Below are 24,174 nucleotides of genomic sequence, written 5' to 3'. Positions count from 1 at the left end.
CGGTAAGTATCATGGACAGGTATTATCAAGTGACGAGGGTGGGCGGAAGGGCGGTTGGTTGAACGAAGGAGGTTTTCTGGAGGCTTGTGGAGTTTTGGTGGGCATGGTTTATCGAGCGGTGTGTTGAAGATGGCGGGCGCTGATGGATAGATAGGTGATGGAACAGCTGGAAACTGGTGTATTGGATTGTAGCAATTGATGTTTCTTGCTTTTATTCTTCTTCTTTTAGACGGATCAATTGCTCTAGGAATTGCCAATTCCAACCTACTTTGTTCTGCTTCATCCTGAATAGTGACGGCTAAAGTTGTTCAACGAGACCCACGTGGATAACAAAGATCAAATGACTGCCCGCTTAACCCATACCATCAGCTCACTTATTCCAGCTTGAGAGGTCTGACTCTTTCACAAGTCCCAACCAACAGCAGATCCCGCCGCAAACCACTCTATTCTGGCTGTGGCTGGACTATTGTGTCATGTTGACAGACTCGAAAGCCTCGGTGACTCGTTCGAGACGCCAAAACTTGCTCCGAGATGCTCGTCGGCAAGCTTCCGTTACAGCCCACATGGGCCAGCCAGGAACGCTGCTTGGCCTATCTGGCAGCGGATGGCCCCCCGGCCCTGGATCGAGGTGGCACTGCAGCAGGCCCGTGATACTGCTTTAGGAAGGTCGACAACAAGCCTCTGCAAGCTACGGCAGAGCTGGCTGGGGAAGAGATAAACGCCAAGCTACCAAAGTTCTTGAGCGAGCCGGTGCTGACTTGCGGAGAGGCAGAATCGGCGTGGGGAGGGAAAGATGGCGAGGGTCCGGAGCTGGCCGATGACGGATATAAGATGGTTAGTTGTCTCTCTCTGTTCTGTGCCAGTCCACGGCGTCTGTCTCTCTCTCTCTCTCTCTGCTGCCCGCCTAGAGATCTCCGTCAATTGGCCCAACCGCGCTTCAAAGAGATGAAGACTCTCGCCGTTGCCAGCGGGCTCGCCGCTCTGCTCCCCACGGCGCTGGCCTGCGGGAGCGACTCGTCGTGCTACGGCCCTACCAACACGGTCGAGCATGTTCGCCATGTCAAGCGCATCCAGCCCGGCGTGCCCGGCGCGGCATACGGACCCAAGGCGCCTCTTGAATGGGGGCAGCTCAACTTCTTGCATACGGTACGCTGTTGTCGTGGGTTTGGTTGGACCATCTACACGTATATTATACTGACTCGCACATCATCTCGCGACTTACATAGACCGACACGCATGGCTGGCTGGAGGGCCACCTCAAGGAGCAAAACTACGGCGCCGACTGGGGTGATTTCGTCACCTTTTCGCGGCGCATGAAGCAGACAGCCGGCAACATGGGCGTCGACCTGCTCCTGGTGGACACGGGCGATCTGCACGACGGCAACGGCGTCTCGGATGCCACCACCATCGACGGCACCGACTCGATGCCCATCTTTGACGAGATCGCCTACGACCTGCTGACGATTGGCAACCACGAGCTGTACGTGTCCGAGGTGGCGTATCAGATGTTCAACAACTGGGCGCGCAAATGGGGGGATCGATATGTCACGTCCAACGTGAAGGCCTTCAACCAGACGTCGGGCCAGTACGAGCACATTGGAGCCACGCACCGCTACTTCACCACCGAAAAGGGGCTTCGCGTCATGGCCTTTGGTGTCTTGTTCGACTTTACCGGAAACTCCAACGCCTCGCAGGTGCTCAAGGCCGCCGACATGGTCAAGGAGGAGTGGTTCGCGGATGCCCTCAACACCTGCGACCCCATTGACGTCTTTGTCCTCTTCGGCCACAACCCCGTGCGCCAGACGGATTCCTCCAACACGCTCGAGACGGTCTTCAACGAGATCCGCAAGGTTCATCCCACCACTCCCGTCCAGATCCTCGGCGGCCACAGCCACATCCGCGACTTTGCCGTCTACGACGACAACTCGGTGGCCATTGAGTCCGGCCGCTACTGCGAGACGCTCGGCTGGATGTCCATGACGGGCTTCAGCTCCAGCAACAGCGGCTACAACGGCGTCAAGAACCCGCACGGCGTCGCCAACCCGACCCGTCCCGCGAGACCGGGCGCAAAGTCCCCCTTTGTGTACTCGCGCCGATATCTCGACTGGAACCGCCAGACGTTCATCTACCACACCAAGCAGACGGCGCAGGCGTTTGACTACGGCTCCGGCCTGCGCGTCACCGGGGACATTACCGAGGTGCGCGAGCATCTCAAGCTGGGCGATGTGTATGGCTGCGCTCCCCAGACGTACTGCATCTCCTGCGTGCCCTTTGACAACTCGAGCAACATCTTCCCCGGCGTTGTCGTGCCCGCCGTCACTGCCGTTGTCGTCAACAAGACTCGCGAGGACAAGTCGCGTTTGATCATCGGCAACACGGGAGCGATCCGCTTCGATCTGCACCAGGGACCGTTTACTTACGACGACAACTTCATCGTCTCTCCTTTCCGTGACGTCTTCCTCTACATCCCCGACGTGCCGTATGACTTGGCCAAGACTGTCCTGCCCAAGTAAGTAGATCCTTTTCATTCCCATCTGGACATGTCTGTGATGCTAACACGACTGCAGGCTTAACAAGGGTCCCATCGCCAAGCGTGATCTCGCCACGATGCCCATCCCCCGCGACTCATGCACCGATCCCTCTCTGGGCTACCTCACCCGACGCGAGATGCGCCAGAGCCACGGCGTCGTCCGCCGTCAGGAGGTCGTTACTTCGGGCTATGTCACCACTGACGACTGGGGCTCCGACGGCGACGACACGGAGCACACCGGCATTCCCAACTACAGCCTGCCCGGCTACTTCCAGGCCGAGGCCAACTTTCCCGAGGGCGAGGACCCCGAAGTCGTTGACCTCGTCTTTTTCGACTTGTAAGGGGCCTTTCAACATGGCAATTGGTAATATGATGCTAATATTTTGTGTGTAGTATCGAGTCATTAATCCTGTCGGATCTGGGTGCCAACTTCACGGCCGACATGGTAAGCTGCTACATTGACTGCAGCTTTACTTCGCAGGGTATGTCCATCTCTTAAAACACCTGTTGTTTTGTGATTTGAAGCTAATCGTAGTAGACTATATGCTTCCTTATGCGAAGCTCGCATGGCAAGAAAACGTCGATAACTGCCCTGTGGCGATTCAGTAAATTGTTCCATGAATTAATGTATACATGCATAATTCAAGTTGAAAGAAGAAGATTAGACTCTTAGATGATGATATGTCTGTTAGATATAATCAATGCAATTCGCAATGCTTGAGCCACGACGCTACAACTTTCCAAATGACAAAAACAAAAAGAGGTCCCTTTACTCTCCAAAAAGTGCCATGATACTCAATAATAAACATCCCCCTTCATCAACACCCTCGCCGTCCTCAACAGCTTCGCCTCCTCGATCCTCCCATCCTTGACCGTCGTGCCCACGTCCACGACGCCGCTCGGATGCCCAATCCGAATCACCTGCTTCTTCTCCCCCCCCATCAACTCCGCCGCAATCGTCCCGTCCATCTGCGACGCCGCGCCCAGACACAGCCCCAGCGTCAGCGGCACCGCCTTGTGCGCCTGGCCCATGGACATGGCCAGGCACTGGATGTCCGTCTCGGCGGACTTCCTCGCGCCGGCCGGCAGCAGCATCACCACCTTGGGCACGCTCTCGGTCTTGGGGTCCAGCCCCATTGCCGAGGCGCCGGCCTGGCGGATCTGCTCGAGGCGTGCTTTGAGGGCGGAATCCGCTTCGACCTGGGCCGGGGTGAGGGTTGCCGCCGTGACGTCGTCGATGCCGAGGCCGGACGTGGTGATGAAGACGCCCGGGTTGCTGACGTCGACGAGCGAGGCCTCGACGCGGCTCCCGTCGGGGAGACGCAGTTGGTCAACGGGATTCCCCGTGGGGAGCGCCCGCCCCGTCTTTGCACCGGCGGGATCCAAGAAGCTGAGCGTGATGGGGGACTGCGTGCCCGGCACGCCGTCCATGGCGTAGTCGCCGCGCGGGGCGTACGCGAGCGGGCTGCCGCCGAGCTGGAACCGCGACACAAGGACCTTGTTGGTGTTTGTGTTGAGGATGCGCAGCGTCGCCCAGCGAGAGTCTGTGGCGGCGTCGTACGAGACGCGGGAGGCGAGCCGCGACGGCGGCACCAGGCCCATGTCCCACGCCGCGGGGCCGACAATGGCCGACATGTTGCCGCAGGTGCCGGCGAGGTCGAGGGCGCCGTCGCGGATGCCGACCTGGACAAAGGTGAACTCGGCGTCGACGGCGGCAGCGGCCGGCCCCACATCCGAGCCGGAGCTGGAGGCGGCGCCGGAGCTGCCAGGGGGCCCGACGACGACGACTTTGGAGGTGGAAGAGATGCCGGAGCCGACGCCGTCGAGCTGGCGGGCGTAGAGGGGATCCGGGGAGCCCATGGCGGGGGCGAGGATGGATTGCCACTGGGAGGGGACGGGCGGGAGGGAGGCGCGGTTGAAGAGCAGGCCGGTGGAGGTGCCGGAGCGGACGAACCAGGCGGGGAGGCGGCGCATTGTTGTTGTGCTGAGATTTGAGCTTGTGAGTTTGCCTTGGAGGGAGTTGTTGCGTATGAGCGTGGTAATGGAAAATGAGTGATGTTGTTGGGAGTATTTGTGTTGTTGGTTGATTCTTTGATGTTGAAATAACAAGGATAAAAATGAGGCCGAGATCGGGTTCCAGCTGGCACGACATGCGGTTGACGGAGATGATTTTACAAAGACTTGAGTTTTACCTCGGTACCTGCACTCTTTTCACTTGGATGAGAACACATCACCATTCTGCAGCGGGCAATTAGTCATCTGAGAATTTTCCGTTGCAGTGGCACTATTCCATAGGTGGGCAGCCCCATGCAAGAGAGAGAAAAAAAAAGAAAGAAAAAAACTCCAGTCCAAAACTTCATGTTGTCGTGATAGGCACTTCTGTAATACCGAATTGGCCCTTCTATAAAAGATTCAATCCGTCATAGTAGACATTGTCACCAAATACCTGTTTGCCCAATTGCAATTGCCCTGTTGAAAGCGCCGTCGATACCCAATTGCTCCCCAAATATCCGCAATGAAAGAAGAAGAAAAAAATACCCTATCCATGGTATCCGCTATGATGATGAATGCATGCATATCGCTGCTCCGACGGGGAGTGCAGCTCATAAGAAAGAAAAAAGGAGAAAAAAACAAGGTGAAAATAATGCTTTGTCCAGGAATCCCGCTTTGAACCCTTTTCTTTTTACCAGTTTTCCATTCCCACGAGGTTATTCCAAGAAAAATAAGACCCAAGAAGAACGTTTTGGGAAAAAAAAAAGGGATTCATGACAATGACATGGCGTTGAACCCATTACCGGCCGTAAAGATGTTGTCCAGCCCAGCGACCTTTTGACCTGCCCCTGGCCAGTCTTCGGCCAATGTTGCCAAAGCAGAGGCACGTGCAGAAGAGCACGCTGAGGATCCAGATGCCCGCCTCGACCGTCTCCTGACTGGCGATTCCGCCCAGCATCATGGCCGGCTCGGCCTGGGGCTGCTCTGCGTAGAAGCTGCCGTTGGCTTGCGCAAACGTGGTCGAGGGCGCACGGATAATGTCGGGGCTGACGCTCAGCAAAAAGACGGTTCCGGCGAGGCCAACGACGGTGGACACGACCAGGGCGGGCATGGTTCTATCAATCAACCACCAGAGGAACAAGTTGGCCAGTGCCACGGCCAATGAGACCTGTGAGCTTGATGTCCATGAGAGGCGGCGCTGCGTTGGAGGATGTCATGTCAGTCATGTTACGCAAACTCCATAGGGGGTGACACTGGGGTTTCGACTCACCACGGCAAAGGCAACGCCTACAAAAACGCCGATTGCTCTCATCACCAGCGCCCAGTCCGTCTCCGGCATGGGCTGCGTCTCGTCGTCGTCGTACGTGGATTCGACCGAAGCGACTTCCGTCTCGCCGCCGTCGCAGCCAAACAGGCCGTCCCACTCGCCGTCAACCCACGGCTGCAGCGCGCCCATGCCAACGCCGGCGAGCGCAAACCCCCACATGGCAGTGTACGATCCGTTGTATCGTGGCATCCCGCTGCCGGCGTCAGATAGCTGAAGCAGACCCTGTTCCTGGTGCAGGTGGGTGACGAGCACGCCGTAGCCAGCTCCCAGCACGAAGAGCACCAGGGCCCGCGAAGCCAACCAAAGCGCCCTGGATCCGGGGGCTGTGGGCTGTTTCGGGCGGTTCGTCTCGGTGCTGGCGTGCGACTGGCGTCTCGATCGATCGCGCATGAGCTCGTACGTAGCGCGACTGAGGCTGTCGCGCCGCTTCACGGGCGACCCGGCGCCGGTCCCCCAGGGGTTGTGCAGCTCCTCGTCATCGTCGCCCGCGCCATTGAAGACCTCGTCCTGGTCCGAACAGTCGTAAATGCCTGCCAGCGTCGAGGTGTTGAGGTCTGCGGTGGACCGCGACTGGGTGAGCAGCGTGGGAGAGTCGGGCGGAGAGTCGTCGGACGGCCGTGAACCGAGGAAGCCAGACTTGAGCAGGTCGCGGCGGAAGCGGGCGAGCAGGATTTCGTCTTCAAGACGCTGCTCTTCGCTGTCGCTTTCGTCGTCCTGGGGAGGCGTGAGGCTCTGCGGCTGAGGCGTGGAGCACTTGAGGTCGAAGACGAAGGGCCGGCGAGGGATGGGGCGGAACAAGGGAGGACCGTCTGCTGCTGTATCGTCGTTCATGTTTGCCGTGTCTCTCTTTTTTGTGTTTTTGTGTTTTTGTTTTTTTCTGTGTGTGGCTTTCCCGCTGAATTCCAACCAATGTCGACAATGTCTCGGAAAAAGAGCAAAGGTAAGTGAAATCTGGTGTTTCGTATGGTATCAATGGCAAGTCCAAGTCGGTGCAGAGCTGCTGGGGAGACGAAAAAGCCCGTGTTTTTAAAACGAAACTGAAGCCTTGGAGCAACGCTTGCGATGACGGCGTGGCAGCTCCACCGCTAAGGCTGGGATCTTGCGCTTCCGAAAGCGAATTGATGGTCTGATTAAGCTTCGGGGGGCCGGTGGATCCGCTGACGACGGAGGGCGAAGGAAAAAGGAGATGGAATGATGTAGGTGTAGTTTTGGGTGCTTGGTTCTCGTATTCTGCGAGTCAAGAACAAGAACAAGAAAACAAGAGTCAGTGGATGTTGCGTTATCACATGGCAAACGTGGCTCTGCAGACCATGATGCTCGGGTGGTAAGTTTTTGCTTTATGCATCATGTGTGTGTGTCGGGGCGCCAACAGGAGAAGGTGGATCGGGCCACAAGACAGACGAAGACGGGAATGGGAATTGGGAACGGGGCTGTCTTGTCTTCTCTTTTACTCTCCTTCTTCTTCTTCTCTTGATTTACATACCTTTTGTGCTGGTAATCAACTGATGCTGTTGCCTCTTGTTGCTGTTGGTTGTGCGCGTTTGTTTGCACCACGGCTCAAAAGGTACCTGACATAGACGCACAGCCTGCACCACCAGGGGGGGCGGCTAGATTCCGGGCTGCTGCAGATGGATTGCAGCTTGTTGCTGGGGGACGAGCGGAGATGGCCGTATCGGTTCGGCTGAACCCGACCGGATGCAAAGGAGAGAGAGAGAGAGTCGGATAGTGAGATGTATCGTAGCAATGATGATACTAGTTGATAGCAGAGCAGAGCAGAGCAGAGCAGAGCAGAGCAGAGCAGAGCAGAGCAGAGCAGAGCAGAGCCCAAGAAGACGGGAGGGGAGGGGAGTGGCGTCGAGCTGCCTTTAAATCGGCGTCCAGTGTGTGCTTCAATGGCTGCGAATTGAAACTCGTCTCGGCCCAATCTTGCTTGACATGGACTCTCTTCCCACGTCTTTATACATACAGTACACACAACAACACAACCTGAACGAACACAGGCAAAAGGAACGCAGCGCATTCGTCAAAAGGCTCAAACTTTGGCTCTTATGCATGCAGCCAACAAAAAGAAAATACCCGAACAGGCACATGACTAGGCCTAGGCGGGCAATATTGGCCCCCTTTCAACGGCACCCTGGCAAGGACAGTGTGAATTCTGCTGCGCGGAACTTGTAGATGTAGCTTCAACAATATTCACCTGGAGATGCAGCATTGTTGTGTCGTTGCTCGAGAATGGCTACATAGAATACGCACTCATTGCCATTGTGACCAGGGAAACCAGCAGCTTTGAATAAATCGTCCAAAAGGATCTGCATAAGGTACCTATGTTGTATAGGTACCTGTATATAACCAGCCGGCTAATGTTATACGTGCACCAGACACCAGAGGCATGGAACACGCGCAGCACAGATGATGTACATTGCATTTGATCTCTCAACAGACATCCCCCCCACCTCGCACAAACTGCATTCAGCCTCTTTTGACAGCGGCAACTCTCTGCTTGAACCATTTCGAACCAAAGAGCCTCAACTGACTTGATTTGATACTTTAATGGATGGCATGGTATTGATGACTCCGTGTCCCGGCCTGTGCCTATCCGCTACATGTATCCATCAATACTAGGTACTAGGGAGTCACCGCCATCAACGGACCGTTGAAGAAAACGCCACAACTCTCGGGTTATTCAAACCATCAACATCTCACATGTCTAGTTTAGGTAGTTCCAATGCATAATAACAGCATGTCATACATACAGACCGTCTGCCTCCTCACCTGCAAAAGATTCAATGGCAAAGCACGAGACCACCACCAGCAGCGCAGATCCCTTAGTACTCGTACTATAGCATCTGGTACATACAGGTCGTACATACCTCAGTACATTACCTGTTAGTGCCTTGTAGCCCCGGGATTTCCCACACTGTGCCATTTAGAGCCCTTTTTTCAAGGGCATCTCTTGGGCGCTGCTCCGCATGTCAAAGCTGCCCTGCCAATGTCCGCTTTCGCCGCTCATCACGAGGGACGGGCATCTATTTCACGGAATCCCCCTTCTCCAAGGGATACGTCAATACTAGTAGAGACAAAGGGGCGGCTTTTGAATCAGGGGGAATCATGGAAGACGAGTTCTCGGTTCTGGTACCTACGGCAGGTATGTATAGAACCCATGTTGAGGCAGCCATAATGTGCCAATGCTGTACCTCGTGCACGCGCGGAATTAAAAACTCAACCTATCGAGAAAAGGAAAAAAAAAAATAAAACAATACAGTAGGCGCCAAAGCAGACAAGAATAAATAAAACAAAAAAGTAAAGTCAGTCAGCTGGGCTGCAATTTCTCCGCACAAGCGACCCCCGGCACAACTCTATCCCACCCCGTTTTCCCCAGCATCGTCAAATCACCACGCTTCCTCACCCCTCCCTTCTGTTACACCCTTCCTGCTACTCGTACTAGTACTACTACTAGTACTCGTATATACATACATACATCTCCGTCCAGAAACTGGCACATGTACGAGATACGAGAGGGGGGTTTAAGTTGCCGCCGAGCATGACATTCCCTCTCCTCCCATTGGCTGTCTCATCTTTAGTCACGATATTCTCTCTTTCTTCCTCGTTTCATCGCCTAGCCCAGGGGATAAAAGGCGTGCTCCGGGCCAGGAACCAAAAGGCGAGTCAGAAGCTGGCCGTGCCGCACTTGACAACCTCAAAGTCTGGACGGGAGCCACGGGGACAACGGCGGTTTCGGGCATCCATCTTGACATGTGACAATGCATGTTGTGTTGACCGCGTCTCATCCTCCCCGCATTTTCAATATACTCGTGCATGCAAGTAGTACATACCTAACATGTACGAAGAGCTCCGTACGTACATAGGTACATCAATTAGTACTCAATCATCAATCAGGCGAGTACTTTGACCACGAACAAGCATCTCAAGACGGCCGGCAGATGTTCCCATTACACTAGGAAGCTGCTGACAGTTTGTTAGGTGTAATCGGAGATGCCATCTCCTGTATGTGCTTCATGGATATGACTGACCAAGTCCTGGCCTCTGCCCAACTTACCGCCCTTCAACTCAATTCAGCATCTGCTGTACTGGCGGCCAAATTCGGGTAAAGACTTCTCCCTCAGGTTTCGCCGAATCGTTGAACCAAGTCAGAGACTCAATGGTTATGCCGCGCTTGGTTGGCTGGAACTGAATCGTGTAATACTGTGCATCGTGGACAAGGGGAAATTCACGCTCGGCCAGTTGATTCCACGACGGGAACCATGTAAATGTATCTCCATGATGATGATGTAGTGGAAGCCGTGGGAGTCGGGTACCCCAAAAAGCCACTTCAAGGGGGCTCTTTTTTCGTCCTGGCCCTCCTTCGTCCTCATCTCTCTCTTCTTTGCCCAGGTGTCTCGAGAAGAATGACCGCTTCCAAACGCCGATGACAACGCCTGAAACAGCGCTCTTGTATCGTCCATGGTAGTGCCTCAGAGACCTCTCGGGTCCTTTGGTTTGTCGGCCTTGTCGTACTTTTTCAGCGAGCTCATAATACTTTTGGCGCGCGTTGCGGGCGCTCAGTCCAGCGAGAAAGGGGTAGTTATTCTTGTACGGGTTGCCCAGAGTCGCCTGGATCAGGAGCTGCCCGATCCAGTCGGGCGCGTCGTCGCCCGTCGTCGTGTTGCTCAGCACTATCACCGCGGCTTCGTATTCCGGCAGCAGGCCGACGAAGCCGTGGGTGCCGTGGTACCTGCTCTGGTTCCAAACCAGCGTGGCCGGCGCGCTGCCCGTTCCGAGCTCGGGCATTTGCGTCTTCATCAACTCCGGGTTGGCTCCAATATCTTCAATGACGGCGGGTAGCGTGCAGGTCGCCCAGCCAGCGGCGTGACTCTTGTTTGCCTTTTCATCCGCTCCCATGGCTTGGAGCGGATTGAACAGCAAGTCCACGTCTGGAAAGACTTGCTTGCGCCTGAGCGTCTGGACTTCCGCATCCTTCGTGTGGCGTTGACGTTTCCATGCCTGGTTGAGGGCGATGCAGTACTTGGCCAAATCATTGGTGGTGCTCATCATGCTTCCAACGGCCACTGATGGCAAGTGGTTGTGTGACCAGGCAGAAAAGCCCCCGGGTTGGTAATGTACGAACAGTCGGCCATTGACTCCAACGCTGTACCTCCGGGACGTGTTCTTATCCCTATCAAATGTTGTATCCCGGGCCACTTGGGTACGGGACATCTGGAGAGGCTTCAGGACATTTTCTTTAAGGTAGTCTGCATACTTTGGACTGACAATGTTCCCGAGAAGGGCGTAACCGATACCATTGTGTAGGAATTGAGATGGCAGAATCGCCCGAGGCCCAAGGTTCTTATATACCTGAATAACCGTCTTGTCGTTTATTACATCGCGGTTGAAGTCGCCAACGCTGGACGTTTGTGGCCAGTGATCAGACGATTGAAGTCCTGTGCGATGGCCGAGAAGATCGCCGACTGTCGCATCACTGGTCTGTAATTGGGGAAGAAAGTCTGAAATTTTGTTGTCATAGCTAAACCCCCCCTTTCTGTACACCTGCTGAGCCACGCAAGCTGCCGTGAAGCCTTGGCTCAGAGCGCCAATGGGGAAAATGGTGTCTGAATCCACGGGTTTCTTTTCGCTCATGTCGCGGTAACCCATGTTTGCCGTCCATATGATTTCGCCCTTGAATACGACGTGACTGGCTAGGCCAACGATGTGATTCTCCTCTACTATTTCGGCAATCGCATCGCGGGCCTTGTCGAGACGTTGGACTATTTCAGCCGGGGACCCGGCGATGGCTTCTGCCCTATGGGCTCCTGGGTCAATATCATAATCACCCATAAGGAAATGGTCAGCTTACATTGTGTGTTGAATCTTGTTTCCAAGTGTTGCAAAGTAGAAAGGCCGCTGTTGGGCAAATTGGTGACTCCGACGAGCCAATGCAACTGGGGACTCAAGGCAATATTTATACCTACCAAGGTATGTGTGATGCGATCCGACATAATGTGAACAAATGCCTTTCAAATGCCATCACGGCTTGTCCGGTCCATTGGCTCAAGAGTGTTGTGAATATGAAAGGCCTGCAAAGGAACCGCAGCGGCACATGCGTTCCCAGCTCGTCTTCCAGCCGCCCTTTTTTTGTCTTTTGCGCCGTCGAGATACCGTCTCCAAACACCAATGCCTTGCTTGCAAGACACCATCTCGTCTTTGCTGCTTCACTTGGTTCAATTATGTGGCTTTGCCACACGCGGCAAAGGAAGTGGAAGTCGAGAAGAACAGAACTGCATTGTTCTGTTCTAATTTGAGACCAAGAACAAAGGAAGAGTAAGTGTCTATAAAAAACGAATCCGTCCAACCACCCCGCGGCAACATCCGGTCTAGAAAGAAGAAAGAAGGTCTGACAATGCCCAGTCTAGAACAAGGAAGAACCAAGTGTCATGTCCAATCCGGAACAAAGCAAAAACAAACCAAACAACACAAAACCAAGTCAAGTCAAATAAAAATAGCACAGAAACTCAACAACCTCGACTCTCACACGAATCAAAACAAGATTGAACCCAAATGACCAGAAGAACCAAATCGTGTGCCGAGCCACATGTTCCTCCCCTTCCGCCTCCTTACAAGTCCTCTCCATCCGGCGCCTGTCACGATACACAGCCACATACACTATTGATGCTGCTCATGGATGCTGCTCTGTGAATTGGCTGGTGCCATTAGATCAGGCGCTCTTCCGCTCACGTCCGTGTGGATGTCTTTTACATGCCTAGCAGAAGCCAGGTTCGCCTCATAGTGAAAAGCCCTTTCACTCCAAGATCGCCTTTCGAGATAGAGGACCGTCCGTATACATGCCTCAACGTAAATTGCACACACTTCGCAAGATATTTTGTGCAGACGCTCGTTCTCATGGTATAGGTCAACGTATTCTTCTAAGCACGGTAGCTGTGTTTCAAGGCCATCAAGCAAAGCTTGTATGCTGGAGGAAACACACGCAAAATTGGGTAGGAATGCTCTCTTAGGCCTACCAAAATTCCCATTCTCGACCTGTTGGGTAGCGCTGCCATGAGCAATGGTGAAAAGGCAAACGCTCTTCTCCAGGGGACGGACATCAGATGCCTGCATCTGGCCGTTTGTCATTAGAACAGAGCAAATTTCTTGGGACAGAAACAATATGAATAGTGACGGATACGCAGTCATGAGTACATCCAACAGATTCTGCTCCCAAGTCCACTGAATTGATGCCTCCACCCTCACCCTCAGCTATCGCCGTTGCCATCTCTGCTGATGCAGCGCCTTAACCTCCAAGTCTAACCCCGGAATCGGTCCTTCAACCTGGATGTGCGGCGCAACAGCATTGATCGGAAGCGCCGCCACGGGGCCCTTTGCGACTCCGGCCTCTTCCATCCAGCTCTGGTACTGCGCCGTGGAAGAAACATAGACGATCCGGCCCAGCCCGACATACGCGTGGGCGGCCGCACACATGGCGCAGTGCTCGCCCGAGGTGTAGACGACGGCGGAGGCGCGGGCCTCGGGCGTGAGGTTGAGTTGCGCCCACCGGGCCAGCGTCAGTTCGGGGTGCAGCGTCGCGTCGGCCTGGAAGTTGCCTGCTTCTCCCGTGACGATGCGGTTGCGGTCTTTGTGGAGGATGGCGCCGTCTGCGTCGACTAAGACGGAGCCGAAGGGCGAGTCGCCTGCTTCAAGGGATTCGCGGGCGAGGCTGACGCAGAGCTTGAGGGCTTCTTCTCGGTTGACCATTGCGGTGGTTTGTGTTTGTGAATACGGATGCTTGGTGTTTGTTTTGAGAGGGGTTGAGGATGAGAGAATGGCTGTCGTGGATGTCATCGAATGGTCGAGGAGATGAGGTGAGCCGTAGCACCAGTTATGGGGTCGTGTAAGTGGCTGAGTTGGGATGAGGGGAAGATGAGTGCCGACGAGGAGGAATGGATATTTTCAACCGTGTAAATATCAAGCACATTGTATTCCACGATGATTTCATCTTCTTTGTCTCATTCATCAACTGCAATCCGTGGAGCAATGTATGTAGTTGGCATTTTTGGCTGTGTGGTTGGTTCGTTCTATGGCGGGTTTACGCTTGTGCTTGTGTTACGGCGGTAGCTTGCATTAATCCGGTGCTAGTGATACGTATCCTGAAAGCGGACGAATGTTCAATAGAGACATTTTCATGGCCTGAATAATCAAGCGTTGCCATTACTACGTCTTCAGAGGGCGCAATGAATTTGACACAATTATTAATCGCCTTGTGATAGTATACCTAGTATCGAGTGTGGGGGAATCCTTGTGTCCCATTATCTACTAATACCGACTTCAGGCAATCCTTTAGATAGTACCTACGGACTGATCACGATTAAGACGCCCTCCGAGTATATGAAACAACAATTGGACGCCTTCCCCCGACCATTTAAGCGTCATTATAAAAACCACAAAATACCCCTCGTCTTCCAAAATGGATACCCAAAGCCAATAATCCAATCCATAGACTGACTCGAATAGAGAAACAATCGAAGCCATCCGCACCGCATACATGCATGTCGGCCCGACAAGTGGGGTGACCACGCATATAGCAATAACCCGCGCCGCTTAACTGCATGCAAGCGCCCAACAACGGGAGCAGACATGCAAGTATGCGAAGCACCAACGAGCAACTCACCGGCCTGGAATAGGAAATCCACGACGAAACTAACGGCTGACTACAGCGTTCGGCCAACCCAACTTACGTCAGGCTTCACATCCGAACCAAACATGAGGAAGGCCATTGGCCGTCATCGGAACTTCTCTCCACCCCTTGCAGCGGGTGTCTGAGAAGACGAGAGAGTATAAACACCCTTGAGAGCCTTGATCCAATACTTCTTGTCCATTCTCTCTATACTCTCTGCCTTATATACTCTGTAGCACAGAAACAACAATATCTAGCCTCTCTCTCTCTCTCTCTCTCCATCTTCCATATAAACCATAAATCATCACTCACTCACTACATTCATTCATCACAATGGCACCACCCACTGCCACCGCCACCGAGGAGGAACACAGCCAGCAGCGGTCCATCATCAAGATGAACGTTGCCTCCGCTGTTGAGGAGGAGGAGATGGAATCCCAGCTGGACAGCCTCAGCCGCGGCCCCAATCCCCTGCGAGGTACAACCATCCCCTTTCATCACTCTCACATTCATGAATATTCATCTCCATTGCTCTCACACCCTACCTGATGACTACTACCTATCGATTCATATTCATTCCATCTCATGAGACTCCCCCCCTCTGCAATACCTCACCCCCAACATCCATCTCCAGCTAACCACCCGCTCCCATCAGGCATCCCAACTTTCCCCTCCTTTCACGAGCACCGCAAGCACATCGTGCTGCACATGGCCGCCGTCTTCCGCAACTGGGCCCGCCACGGCTACACCGAGGGCATCTCCGGCCACATCTCCGTCCGCGACCCAGAGTTCCCGGACCTCATCTGGATGAACCCCATCGGCAAGCACTTTGCCCTCCTCAACGGCAGCGACATGGTCTGCTTGAGGATCAGCGATGGTGAGATTGTCGGCGGTAACCGGGTATGATGATGATTCCCCTTATCTATGGATCGTAGGGCATCAAACTGACTATTCTTGTAGACTCGCCCCGTGAATAACCCGGGCTACTACATTCACTCCGAAGTCCACAAGGCGCGCCACAACATCCACGCCATCTGCCACGCCCACACCATCGCCGGCCGTGCCTGGTGCGCCTTTGGCAAGCCCCTTGACATGATCACCCAGGACGTGTGCGATCTCTACGGGGTTCTCGCCGTGGACACCGAGTACGCCGGCATCGTAACGGCCGAGCAGGAGGGCAGGCAGATTGCAAAGGCGCTCGGCCCCAAGGGCAAAGCCGCCCTGCTCATCAACCACGGCATCATCACTGTTGGACAGACGGTTGATGAGGCTGCGTTTTTGCTGGGCTTGGTGGAGCGCAGCTGCGAGATCCAGCTCAAGGTGGAGGCTGCCTGCGCGGGCAATCCGAGCTTGAAGAAGAGTATTATTCCGCACGAGTTGGCGATGAATAACTACAAGATGGCGGGGGAGAAGCATTGGCTGTATGAGGAGGCTCAGCCGGATATTGAGCTTGAGATTGAGCTGGCGGGGGAAATCATTTCGCGGGGCTTGGATGATGTCAAGATTGATACGCCATAAGGGTGGCAAGGAAAGGGAATTGGAAAGATGGTAAATTGATGAATGAATAATTGATACGCATATGACTTTGACTATGATTTCTTTTCTCTTCAGTTGTACTAACCCTAACCCTGTACTACTGTCGTGAGGACTGCTACTCCTTATCAAGATCCATTTCTACTTGGGAAACTTGTCGAACTTCCGGATAATGATATATCCTGTATGATGATTGCACAAGGTGATACAAATTTCAATACAAGAGTGTTATAGAAGAGGTAATATATGTAATAGCAGCCCTGTAATATTGAAGACCTATGCTATGCTACCATATTGTGTAGTTCATGGCTAGAACAGTTTAGTGTCATCACAACAAAGCACACAAATTCTATCCATTTTCAGCCCGATCCAACGCCCAACATCTCCCTCCCAAATTCTCTTCGAAAATTTCTATAAATGCTCTAAAGTTCCTTGTCCCACTTTCATGCCTACCTTATTTGATTTCCGTCCACGCGGCCCGGGCCATTCTCGCCAGTCTCCGCAGATCCCGAACCGGATGCCCGCATGCCAGGGAAAGCTCTCTCCGCACCTGTGGAACAAACGGCACGACGTGTCTCGACTCGAACAACCTCGGCAGCGCACCGACAACTTCCAGGGCCAGCTTTCCACATTCGGCCTCGACCTCGGGACGCATTTTCGCCGGGACGTAGTCCGAGGGCACCCAGTCCGGCCGTGTCAGCTGTGCAGCGGCCTTGAGTGAGAAGCAAGGCAGCGAGATGTTGATGAGGCTCTTGGAGTATTCTTGGGCCTTGTCTGGCGACTCTGCCAATATGTTTTTGAGAATCTCGAGTGCGGGCAGGGTATCTGGGCCAGGGCCCAAGCTTTGCGAGAGCGCCATTGATACACGTAGAATCTCCACACAGTCGTCTTCCCAAATGGAAAATGGCATGTGCTTGACCAGTGACAAAACACCAATTCTATAATTGGACTTGACAAGCTGACTACCAGCTTCGGCGTCTTGACTTGTTGCGATATCAAGCATGGGCTTGACCAATTCAAAGTAAATCTTCTGTGTCCAAAGGGGCTTCACAACGGCAAAGTTCTCCTTTGCCAAGAACTTTTGCGGCGCAACAATCATCTCCAGTCTGCGAGCCAGTAGATGACCGGTAGTCTCGTTCCCAGGGACATCGCGTAACCGCTGGATCAGGGCTCGAGCTTGCGTGCCGCCCGGGCGACGGATCAACCCGCTGACAATTGCGTAGATGGAGGATACTTGTTCTAGATAGCGCGAAGCATCATCGCTGTCAGAGGCATTTTGGGCATTTTTCAAGGAGGCTTCTAATCGGCCTTCCAACTTGGTCATCAGATATCCGAGGCTTTCAATCTTGTACTTGTTCGCCAAGATGGTCAGAATAGATCTGGTTACAGGTCTGGTGACTGAGTTTTGGGTGAGAGAGGCACTCAAAGTGCCGCTGATTAAAAGTTCTTGCGAAACTCCAGAATCAAACTATTCGGGCAGTTAGAAGTGCTGTAAAGATTGAGGAGACATATGGGAAACAACTCACGAGTTTTGCAACAATAGACGGCCTCATAGCCTCCAAGAGCCCGAAAGAAAGAATATTCACTGTCTTTTCCGTCAACCAACCCCATGGCGATCCTTGCTCATCAGTATAGTTCTCCAGCTTGGCCTTTCTCTGCTCCTCTGTAGCAGAAGCAGGGACGGGTATCAGTTCTTCTTGGAAAAGATTCAAAAAGTAATGATCGAGTTTTAGTGAAGCTTGCTGGGCCTCACCCATCTCTCGAACAACGAACCCGGCGAAATCAGAGACGAGATGGAGATACTGATATTCAGATGTCTTATCAGAGCCATCAAAGTCGCTGCTGAGCTGAAGGGCCGGAGTTTTGGTGCCCGGGATGAGGCCTACTGCGGCGGTTGCACGGCGATAAAGGCTCCGAACAACTACCAGGGCAATGAGCAAAAAGTCATTGCGAAGCTCGGTAACGGTTGTTTCTTTCGGCGGTGTTGAGCTATTGTAACTCGGTGCAGAGCCGTCGTCTTCTTCCTCTGCAATGATTCTTAGCTCTGGATACTTGTAAGTGGCCCGATACAGCCACATGGAGCCATCAAAAGCCTGGTCTGTCTCTGGGTTACGCTTCAAGCAAGCGTCATTGAAGTAACGTGAGACAGTCTGAATACCGACAACCAACGCACACCAAATCTTTGGGCTGGCTTTTGCGTTCATCGCCGCTATTAACTCGGTAGTCATGACATGGATCAGGGCCAAGAAGTTGTGTCTCCCAGCGATAAGAGACTTGGGCAATTCAGAGCATCCGATATAAGCTAGGAGAGAGCCAATTTTTTGAATTTTCTCGGCGGTTTCGTCACTCTGGTCATTACGATTGCTCTGAGCGACTGATACAAACTGATCAATCAGGGGTCGGAAACCCGGTGCGTAGGCCTGGACGGATCTGTGTAGGGCCTTTGCTGTCTCGTTCAGAAGATGATCTGAATTGGAGTTTGAAGAATGGCTACCAAACCCATTTAATGCAATGGCGAACAGTGCCTGGCAGACTTCAGAGCACGTTGCTTCAGGAAGAAGTAGCCCACTTTCTTTCTCCAGTCCAAGCGACACAGTTCTTTGAGAGACCAACGCACCCGCTCCCTGAACTGCCTCCGTTGCAATTTTAATGTCATCGACATTGGCGTTTTCGTTGCTTCCAAGTGCGACAGGGCCCTTATAAACGTCGTGGTACAGATTCTTGAAGATGCCATCAATGGACACAAAATCGCTCTTTTGTTCATCAGACATCTGTGTCTGCGACAGGAGAAGTCGAGTTTCCAAGATGACGTTGAGGATTTTCAGCAAATCTTGGCTATGGGTCACCGATTTCCTGTGTCGCAGATTGTCCTTGAGGTGCGTGATTGTTGGCGCCACCATGAGGACGAATGCACTCGGATTTGCGCTGAGAACACTAACGATGAGACGGCCAGCTGGAGTAGTGTACATGGGATTCGACAGGTCGTTGACGCAGTCGCGCGTCACATCCAGCGTGTAGTTGCGAAGATCGTCATCCTTGAGCTTCGTTGCGAGCGTTTTCAACACTTCGAGAGTAGCCCAAATGGCGTCCTCGATTTCCCCATTTCGTACTTCATACTTGAGACTGCCCCAGGTTCGACTAACATATGGGATGATGGATTCTTCTGGGTGCGTGTACTCTTCGAGGCATTCTTTGATAGTTTTCAAAACATCGACCTAAAACGTACATGAGACTCGTCGAATACCGACGAAGGGAACGGAACCAGCTTACCTTGACGTTGACAGTAACACCGTCTCCTTGGTCAAGTTTACCTATCAAAAATGGTAGTGCAAGAGATGCGAGGCGGTATGTTGATGAGAAGCATTTTCGAAGCTGAGTTTTAAGGTCCTCTGGAGTAAGGCTGCTCTGCGACAAGCGCGGTAGGGTAATGGGGTAGTATGCCTTGAAAGCAGCAAAGACGGCCTCGAGAACCTCTTGAGCAGGCTCGTATTGTTGGAGAAAAATTCTCAGAATGTCAAACCACACAATCAAGCAATCCGGATCTCTCTCATTCCGACACAGCTCCAACAGGTTGGTCATGAACGCAGATGAAGGTCCGTCCCGTTGCTGGAGATTGCTCGCGACTTCAGGGGTGGCGATGAGTGTTCTCAGCAACTCATACACTGCCAGGCGAGTCTTTATAGTCTGTCTTTGGAAGTCTTCCTTCATGCCGCACACTTTTCCAATGATGTCGTAGCCACTCTGTGATTGGAAGGCCTTCATGGCAATAATTCTAGACAAGGCCGAGGCCGAAGCTAGGATGCCAGCTTTGTGGTCAATGTCGAGCATGGCACCGAAGAAGGCAATCAAGAGCTTCACTGGAAAACGCTGTAAGTCGAATTGAACCCATGGCAGCTTGTAAGAACTATGGGTTTACCTTGGCTCAATTTCAGGAGATCCGGCTTCACAAAATCCAATGTATGGGATAAAAATTCCAGAGCTGAGTCACATTTGGGTTAGCACAGCATCATGGTGACCAGAGAATGGGAGTCATCTTCTCACCCTTTGCTCTTGATGTCCAGTCTGGAGTTTCTTGTGCGTCTTCAGTCTCGTTGCTACCCGGCATCCAGGGCTGAACAGCCTCTACCCAACGTGCAACAGGGTTGGAATTGGCCGGACCTGTCTCAAGCTCTAAAACAAGTCTCGTGTTAGAACATCCCGCATCTCCAATCTCCAAATAGAGCATACCTTTGGCCGCCCTCTGGGCCAAATCTGTCAGTTTGGCTTCATCTTCCTCGAGGACAAAGTCGAGTGCCAGCTGCCGAAAATCGGCCATGGCTTCTATGCGCTTGCGTAAATGCTAAACCGGTATCCAGATGATTCAGGATGATCCAAAAAAGGTCAAAGACGCTCTTTTATACCAACTCTTTCGCAGCGAATGCCCTCGTAATGGTCGAATGCAACGTTATCGTGCAGGTCTCGGTGAGTCTGAGCGTCCGATCCCAGTCACTATCGCGGGGTAACTTTTGTATGACCAACCGCCCGCTGCCGACGAGTTCACCGCTTCTTATGTGCCTGGGAGCGAGAATTAAGGCCCTTGGATGAGTTTCCCCTTCTGTAAAGCGTCGCTCCAGGCGTCTTCGGCCACTCAGGAGCTGGGCAACGATGTATTTGTAAACATTGACGAGCAGGCAAAATCGCAATTCCGCCGGGACGAACATCGGCCATGGTGGGGTGTTTTTTTCTGGCAGATTCGGTCCCCACTTTTTGGCCATGACGGAAGAATCCCGCGCTCGAGACTCCGAATTATTTGGGCCGGCATTTGCAACAGCCAATTCCAGCTCCATCAACCTCTCTATCCCTGGCCATGATTCGAATACCGACGCTGCGTCATTTGGCGACCAGTTCGGCGCGACGATTCGCCGCTCGCACCACCCAGCAGCGTCGCTGGGCGCAAGTCGTCGACGTCCGATTCCACACAACGCAGCCTTCGCAAGCGATCCTCGAGAAGTACCGCGAGAAACTCACCAGAAAGGCGTCGCAGGAGGGCCATGGAAGCGTCGAAGACCTCAAAGCGGCGTATGCGGACAAGATACAAGAACAGCGCAAGAACGATGCCGTAGACGTTCCTTCAATAGAGGATCTGTCCTCGGCATCCATCCCACAGACCGAGGGCACACCAGTCTCCCAGCCGAATCGCGGACCTGTGCCATCTTCTTCTTCTTCCTCCTCCCCCAAGCCCGCTTCAAAGGGCTCTTCCGGCGAAAAGCCCGCCATCAAACCCCTTGGCGATATCCTTGATCTCGAAAAAGCCGCCGACCTGCCTGAAAAGGAACTCACAGCCATCTGGCGCCTTCGCCACGCATCGTCTCCGCAGACACTCTGCGCCGTCATCCCTGCGCCAAAATACAAGGCGATGGAGGATCTGGCACGCAGCAGTCCCTTCTTTGTCCTTCCGGTGCCGCACGAGGACCAGGGCGCAGAAATGCACCTGTTGCAATGGACCTTTGATGCAGCATCCAAGACCAGCACTGTTCTGTTCACCCAGCTGGTCGAGTATAAGACCAGAGGGGAGTTTGCACAACCACATACTACAGTGACGCATCACCTCGATCTGATCAAGGACAAGGGCCTGGTTCTTATGCAGGGCCAGGTAATGGAAGGGAGAGGCGTACAGCCAGACCACGCGAGATGGCTGGTCATGTGCTTGCAGCGGTTCTATGGCGGATGGGAGCAAAAGGGCGATGAACTAGATGGACAGAGAAAAGAGAGGGCGGAAGAAAGAAAGAAGCTGCTCGGGTGGTTTACAAATGGCGACCCGAGATTCAGCGTCGAGAAGCTGCTAGAAGAGGCGGAAAGATTGGGATGATTTGGCGTCTTGGAAAAACATGAACACACCAGGATAGATGAAACGGCAGAACCGTTCATGTGTATTTGTTATATAGGCATTAGACGAGGCCATCCACGACCTCGAATTGTATAATTAAACAACGGCTAAAATTACACGCGTTCTTTTACCATCGACCCGAAATGCCCGCTCTCTTCCGCTTACAGCCTTACAACTTCGCCTTTGGTGCCTCTGCCGCCGCTTCCTCCTCCTCCTTGACCTGGTCCCTCAACACTCTCCGCAGGATCTTGCCTGCTTGAGATTTGGGGACCTCTTTGATGAAGCGAACGCCTCCGCGCAGCTTCTTGGAGGGCGCCACCTTTGCATTGAGCCACTCGGTGATTTCCTTGGCCTTGGCCTCGGACTCCTCGACACCGGGCTTGAGCACGACATAGGCGCGCGGGATCTCGGTGTGTTGTTCCTTGTCCCAGACACCGATGACGCAGACGTCGGCGATATCCTCGCGACCGATGAGCTTGGCTTCGAGTTCGGCAGGGGGGACTTGGAAGCCCTCTGTAGTGGAAGCCGAGTCAGCGTCACATGAAAGAGATGAGTTTGGGTGGGATGCGGATGGTATGGATGTATACAAGGGGATGCATTAGTGTCGTTGGACTTACTGTATTTGATGAGCTCCTTCTTGCGGTCGGTGATGTAAAAGTTGCCCTTGGGACAGCAGTAGAAGATGTCTCCAGTTCTGTACCAGCCATCCTCAGTGAAGGTTTCTTTGTTGAGTTCAGGCCTCTTCCAGTAGCCTGAGAAGACGTTTGGTCCCTTGAGGAGGAGTTCTCCGGACTGGGTTGCCATGATTGTTAGAACACATTTCAACAAGCAGAAATCTCTGTCAGTATGCCTCTCACCTTGTCATAGCCTAGTTCCTTGCCATCCTCATCCACAATCTTGGCCTCCATATTTGGATACAGCCTTCCGACGGAGCCCTGATATTTCCACCACTCTTCCGCCAGCTGCAACATGACGCCGGGAGATGTCTCAGACAGTCCATAGCCCTGCTTCACGCCAACCTTGAGCCGTTCCCACACCGCAACTGCCAGTTCCCTGCTCAATGGAGCGGCGGCCGAGTTTATCCATCGCAGTGACGACAAATCGTACTTTGAGATGACGGGGTGCTTGCCCAGAGCGAGAACAATGGGCGGTGGCACGTACATGAAGGTGATGTGATGGTCTTGGATCAGCTTGCAGGCCTTTTCAAGGTCGAACTTGGGCAGGACGACGCATTTGACGCCAGTAGCAATGGTGGTGGCCAAAACAACGACCAGGCCCTGAATAAGATATTAGCTTCTGATGCAAACCATGGCATCTCGCTTTCCTCTCTCTGGGACAGACGTACATAGATGTGGAAGAATGGAAGAACGCCCAGCTGAGCGTCTACCTCCCACAAGAGACCTTTGCTGTCGCCTTGTTTCTCGGTCTGGAGCCCTTGAGCAACGATGTTCTGGTGGCTGAGCATCACACCCTTGGGCAAACCGGTTGTCCCCTAACCGGGTTTATTAATCGCCAATAAGCAAGATATCCAATGATGTAGGCACACTCACAGAGCTGTACACGAGATACGCGAGGTCCTTCCTGGGGTCAATAATGGCCTTCTGAGGCTGGACCGGGGCGCCCTTGGCAGTGATGTCGGACCAATGCCTGTGCAAGCCCGTCTCATCCCGACCATGTCCCATCAGCAAAACCCGATCATCGGGCAAACCCGCAAGCGCCGCGGCCTTGCGGGCAGCCTGCAGGAACGGCTTCTGCGTAAGAAGAGCCTTTGCGCCAGAGTCCTTTAGCTGCTGAGCCAGGTCCTCGGGCGTGTACGTCGGATTGGCAGGACTGGAGATGCCGCCGGCCCAGTGGATGGCAAAGTTGACGACGGGGACGTCGATGTCGTTGGGCGTGAAGAGGCCCATGACGTCGCCCGTTTGCCAATTGAAGACATGGCGCAGGCCCTTGCCGAATTCGAGGGCGAGACGCTTGATGTCGTTGAAGGAGTGAGACCTGCCGGTGTCGCAGTCGATAAAGAGGGCTGGAACATGGGAGTTAGCTGTGAGACATGATGACGCCCTTTTTATTGTTTTCGGGACACAATTGAGATGGGAAAGAAGGTGATTGCATTTGATGTACTGACGTTTGTCGCCGGGATAGTGTTTGGGCTGCTCCAGGTAGTATGACCAGATGTCGACGGGAGGGATCTCGACCGGGATTTGGAGTGACGCGATAGGCATGATCGCTATATTGTGCGGGTGTAAGGTTTGTATGAAAAGTCT

The 24,174-nt window shown here is 53.4% G+C and overlaps 9 protein-coding genes across 9 annotated transcripts; 3 read left to right on the top strand and 6 right to left on the bottom strand.

The window, feature by feature from the left end:
• Positions 1–945: 945 nt before the first annotated feature.
• On the top strand, positions 946–3,139 carry Triagg1_5316 (uncharacterized protein; the record flags this gene model as incomplete). Its single annotated transcript, XM_062899817.1, has 5 exons — positions 946–1,146; positions 1,227–2,509; positions 2,568–2,867; positions 2,924–3,012; positions 3,069–3,139. The coding sequence occupies 5 exons, from the start codon at positions 946–948 to the stop codon at positions 3,137–3,139; spliced, it is 1,944 nt and encodes a 647-aa protein (XP_062755790.1).
• A 186-nt stretch (positions 3,140–3,325) lies between these two features.
• Positions 3,326–4,504, bottom strand: Triagg1_5315 (uncharacterized protein; the record flags this gene model as incomplete). Its single annotated transcript, XM_062899816.1, has 1 exon — positions 3,326–4,504. One exon carries the CDS (start codon positions 4,502–4,504, stop codon positions 3,326–3,328), a length of 1,179 nt encoding a protein of 392 aa, XP_062755789.1.
• Positions 4,505–5,321: 817 nt separating this feature from the next.
• Positions 5,322–6,680, bottom strand: Triagg1_5314 (uncharacterized protein; the record flags this gene model as incomplete). Its single annotated transcript, XM_062899815.1, has 2 exons — positions 5,322–5,720; positions 5,793–6,680. The coding sequence occupies 2 exons, from the start codon at positions 6,678–6,680 to the stop codon at positions 5,322–5,324; spliced, it is 1,287 nt and encodes a 428-aa protein (XP_062755788.1).
• Positions 6,681–9,917: 3,237 nt separating this feature from the next.
• Positions 9,918–11,681, bottom strand: Triagg1_5313 (uncharacterized protein; the record flags this gene model as incomplete). Its single annotated transcript, XM_062899814.1, has 1 exon — positions 9,918–11,681. One exon carries the CDS (start codon positions 11,679–11,681, stop codon positions 9,918–9,920), a length of 1,764 nt encoding a protein of 587 aa, XP_062755787.1.
• Positions 11,682–13,097: 1,416 nt separating this feature from the next.
• Triagg1_5312 (uncharacterized protein) lies at positions 13,098–13,679 on the bottom strand (the record flags this gene model as incomplete). The annotated part of the gene is made up of 1 exon (XM_062899813.1): positions 13,098–13,679. One exon carries the CDS (start codon positions 13,677–13,679, stop codon positions 13,098–13,100), a length of 582 nt encoding a protein of 193 aa, XP_062755786.1.
• Positions 13,680–14,844: 1,165 nt separating this feature from the next.
• On the top strand, positions 14,845–16,029 carry Triagg1_5311 (uncharacterized protein; the record flags this gene model as incomplete). The annotated part of the gene is made up of 3 exons (XM_062899812.1): positions 14,845–14,989; positions 15,167–15,411; positions 15,472–16,029. The coding sequence occupies 3 exons, from the start codon at positions 14,845–14,847 to the stop codon at positions 16,027–16,029; spliced, it is 948 nt and encodes a 315-aa protein (XP_062755785.1).
• Positions 16,030–16,498: 469 nt separating this feature from the next.
• On the bottom strand, positions 16,499–20,359 carry Triagg1_5310 (uncharacterized protein; the record flags this gene model as incomplete). The annotated part of the gene is made up of 6 exons (XM_062899811.1): positions 16,499–17,512; positions 17,571–19,259; positions 19,315–19,901; positions 19,961–20,023; positions 20,086–20,214; positions 20,272–20,359. 6 exons carry the CDS (start codon positions 20,357–20,359, stop codon positions 16,499–16,501), a joined length of 3,570 nt encoding a protein of 1,189 aa, XP_062755784.1.
• Positions 20,360–20,890: 531 nt separating this feature from the next.
• Positions 20,891–21,892, top strand: Triagg1_5309 (uncharacterized protein; the record flags this gene model as incomplete). The annotated part of the gene is made up of 1 exon (XM_062899810.1): positions 20,891–21,892. The coding sequence occupies one exon, from the start codon at positions 20,891–20,893 to the stop codon at positions 21,890–21,892; it is 1,002 nt and encodes a 333-aa protein (XP_062755783.1).
• A 187-nt stretch (positions 21,893–22,079) lies between these two features.
• Positions 22,080–24,132, bottom strand: Triagg1_5308 (uncharacterized protein; the record flags this gene model as incomplete). Its single annotated transcript, XM_062899808.1, has 6 exons — positions 22,080–22,423; positions 22,528–22,702; positions 22,768–23,187; positions 23,256–23,402; positions 23,461–23,933; positions 24,036–24,132. 6 exons carry the CDS (start codon positions 24,130–24,132, stop codon positions 22,080–22,082), a joined length of 1,656 nt encoding a protein of 551 aa, XP_062755782.1.
• Between the last annotated feature and the right edge of the window lie 42 nt (positions 24,133–24,174).

The sequence above is a fragment of the Trichoderma aggressivum genome, assembly GCF_033847375.1.
Source record: "Trichoderma aggressivum f. europaeum strain CBS 100526 chromosome Unknown scaffold_018, whole genome shotgun sequence".
Taxonomy (NCBI): domain Eukaryota; kingdom Fungi; phylum Ascomycota; class Sordariomycetes; order Hypocreales; family Hypocreaceae; genus Trichoderma; species Trichoderma aggressivum.
Note: the sequence above shows the minus strand (reverse complement) of the source record. Positions and strands in the feature narration are given on the sequence as shown.